This window comes from Ixodes scapularis, unplaced genomic scaffold (assembly GCF_016920785.2).
Source record: "Ixodes scapularis isolate PalLabHiFi unplaced genomic scaffold, ASM1692078v2 PGA_scaffold2__306_contigs__length_199485367, whole genome shotgun sequence".
Classification (NCBI taxonomy): domain Eukaryota; kingdom Metazoa; phylum Arthropoda; class Arachnida; order Ixodida; family Ixodidae; genus Ixodes; species Ixodes scapularis.
The window spans coordinates 54,252,841-54,255,964 of record NW_024609857.1 but is presented as its reverse complement, the minus strand read 5'-3'; the positions used below and the strand labels follow the sequence as shown (position 1 = coordinate 54,255,964).

Below are 3,124 nucleotides of genomic sequence, written 5' to 3'. Positions count from 1 at the left end.
GAGTGCTGGAAATCCGACCAAATTCAAGGGAAAACCGACTTGTAGCAGGTGCTGGATTTATTAGCGGGAGTAAAGGCACCCAGTAAACTCATTGGAAACAAATATAACCTTTATACATATATCATATAATTTGCGCAGAAAGACCAACTCGGACACAAAATCACTAAATGCCAAGGCCAAATAAAATACATATGAACAGAGTTCTGCTTGACTAGAGGTAGAAAAAGAAAAAGAAAAAAAACACTGCTCTAATCTACCTTTGCGTGCACTCTACCTCACCTTCTGAAACTTCCAAGATAGAGGCTTTCGTGCAAACATCTTAAATCTATCGCTCCTGTCTGTGTGACAGAAGGCATAGTTAACAAGGAGCGGTCTGAAGAACTTTGTGCACACAAGATGGATCAGTTCACGGCGATGAGCCTTGTTGTTCGTTGGGCAGAGCAGCAAAGGAGAGTCATACACTGCTGGCAGTGCAAACTTCACAAGAGTTTCGAGGGGCTGCCAATTCCTGAGGTTGTACGACAATACATCCACTGCGAACAACCTGAGGGCATTGAGAAGGTGGGCAAGTTCATCTGAGGGATACAAAAGGCCTCCCCGGTCCAGGTGGTTTGTGATCCCTTGCAAGGCACTGTTTGTCTTCGGCTTTGCAAGAAGAGGTATGCAGAAGAAGCATGAAAAGTGTTCTTGTACAACACGGGCAATGTAGCCCCCAACGTGCGCTGTCGCCGACAGCTCGAGGCTTGGCAGGTATTGTACATTGGGATCTGACAGCTTTTCTAAGATTTCCACTGCACTCTGTGGAAGTGGGAATGGCGTGGCAGCTGACACTTTTGGTGGTATGCACCGAATTGCTGAAGTCATACCCGATGAGGTCGAGGCAGCATGTGACACATTGCTCTGCTGGGAAGCTGTGATGAGACCAGTTTTCAGGATCTTTTCAATTCCTGAGATTGCAGCCCGAACGCTAAGCTGGTCATTGCACCCTTGAGATCGTCTCAATGAGCCAAACAGGGACTCAATGGCGTCGCTGCTGAACTTCCTGGTCAGTACAAATCCAAACTCTTCTTTGGTGGGAAGGTGTTGTACACATGCAACTGTCGAGTATGTTGTCAAGAGAAGGGCTTCGTAGGTTTCTGTCGTCAGGAACTGTGATGGGCTTGCCGTGCTCTTGATCTGCTCGAGATAGGATGGGAATGAAAACTCGAGCCATTCCAGACGAGGGTCGTCTGGGTGATCATACTGGCGCACATCTGGGTAGCGTTGGTGTATGTGTTGTGTGCAGTTACTGGTACCATGCAAAATGAACCAGCGGTACACAGAGTCCATGAAGAAGATGGTTGGTACTGCGTCCGCATACAGTAGGTCACTCGTATGGCCAGCTTGTTCCTGGAGGTGCTTGAGCACAGCGGTCACTTCAGGGGAGAAGAGCTGGACTGCTCTCTTGGCATTAATTTTCTCTATGTTGCTAGGGAAAAGATGTTTGCGACTCAGGAACCTGACTGGCTTGACAGCCGCCTCTCTCTGGAGCTCGTACAACTTCTTGAGGTAGAAGGACTTGATCTCATTGTCCTTTCCAAAGTTGCGTTCCAGGAATTGGGACCGTATATTCTTCAAGATGTGAACATAGTCAAAGCTAAGGAACAGAATCCTCTCCGGGTTATTTGGGTGCAGGATATGATGTGTAAGGAGTCCCCCACAAAGCTGCTTCATTGCATTGACATTCACTCGGTGATTGTCAGTTACAATCCGGAGTACTTTGAAGCCAACGTCTTCCACCTTGCCCAAGACATGAAGCAGAAGCTTGGCCAGTTCGGTTCCTGTTAACCCTTTGGTAAAAAGTAGGCAACAGGGATCCGGTATGGAATGCTGAGCCCATTCATGAGAAAGCACAGCAGCGAATTTGCCAGGATGGGCTGCTTGGTCTTTTCAGTCAATGGTCCCAGGTCCACTTGGCCCACAAAGATATCCTGCTGCTTGTTGTACTGCAAGCTCTGTTTGATCTGCATTTCATCAATAATGAGAGAGCATGTCCTTGATTGTGTGTTTGCCAGGTTGTGCAGTTCTGTTTGAAGCCGAGCCTTCGTCAAGTCGCTGAAGCCAGTTTGACCTGAGGCAGCTCCAATGTAGCTTTGCAGAGTGTTCCTGCTGGGAAGTTTAAAAAGCTCTTCAGACCTTATGTGTTCATAGGCCTTCGTAGAAATGTGTCTCAGCAAAATGCAGTGACGGATGGTATGTTCTGTCCACCTTGGGCTTTTCTTGTGGTAGTTCTTTACTTGGTCGACTAGAAACATAGCCGATATGTTCTTTTCCTTTGCTTGTTCACGGATGTTAAGAAAATTTGTGACATCATCTTCTTCCCTCAGGTTTTGCAACTTTGCCAAGTCTTTTTTGTATCTGTCAACAGTGTTCTTGAGTCTCTCCACTTGGTTTCGCAGGGTGGTGACTCGTCGGGTCCATTTACGTTTCTCTACGGTTATTTGTGCTGACATTTTTCGAACGCTTGCCTGTGTTCCTTGATGGGTGAACAGCACTGGCTGTTGGCATGGCCTGCTGTCTGACACTTCTGATGCCTGCCTGTTTTGAGGCTCCAAGGTGCTCGCTGGAGATGTCCAGATGATTTGGATTCGTTCAGCACCTTCATTGCACAGAAAGGAGGTCGGTGGAGTGTTCAGTGTAGAGCTTGATGTCGCATCAGTCACTTGCGAACTGCCTGTTTCCAGGCATTGCCTCTTCTTGGGAACTTCTGGTGAATATGGAGTGCTGCACTTCCTTCTGATAGCGTCCTTCATCTTAGTGATATTTGAAGGCGGCATGCTCCAAAAGATGCTTGGGATAGCGCCCTTCTTCAGCTTCCGGCGTTTGCCCTCAACATAGTCGGATGGCACAAAGTGCCGACTGCAAACCATGGAGTAGGTTGATGGCAGCCAGTCATCTCTCTTGATTGCTTGTAGCCAGCTCGCTCGTTCATCCGGGTCTGATGGTATTTCGTGGAGTGCAAAGTTCCTTTCTTGACCTGGCTTCCGTCTGCTTCAACCACAATGTGGTATGCAGCAGGTCATGCCTGAAATAGGACGTCATGATTAGGGCCAAACCATCCTTTTCTCTTCCTTATTTGAATATA

The 3,124-nt window shown here is 47.7% G+C and overlaps 1 protein-coding gene across 1 annotated transcript; it reads right to left on the bottom strand.

The window, feature by feature from the left end:
* Window positions 1–270: 270 nt before the first annotated feature.
* LOC121836484 lies at window positions 271–2,492 on the bottom strand. The gene is made up of 3 exons (XM_042291395.1): window positions 2,248–2,492; window positions 2,052–2,148; window positions 271–1,929 (listed from the first exon to the last, which is right to left on the bottom strand). The coding sequence occupies exons 1-3, from the start codon at window positions 2,490–2,492 to the stop codon at window positions 271–273; spliced, it is 2,001 nt and encodes a 666-aa protein (XP_042147329.1).
* Window positions 2,493–3,124: the final 632 nt, after the last annotated feature.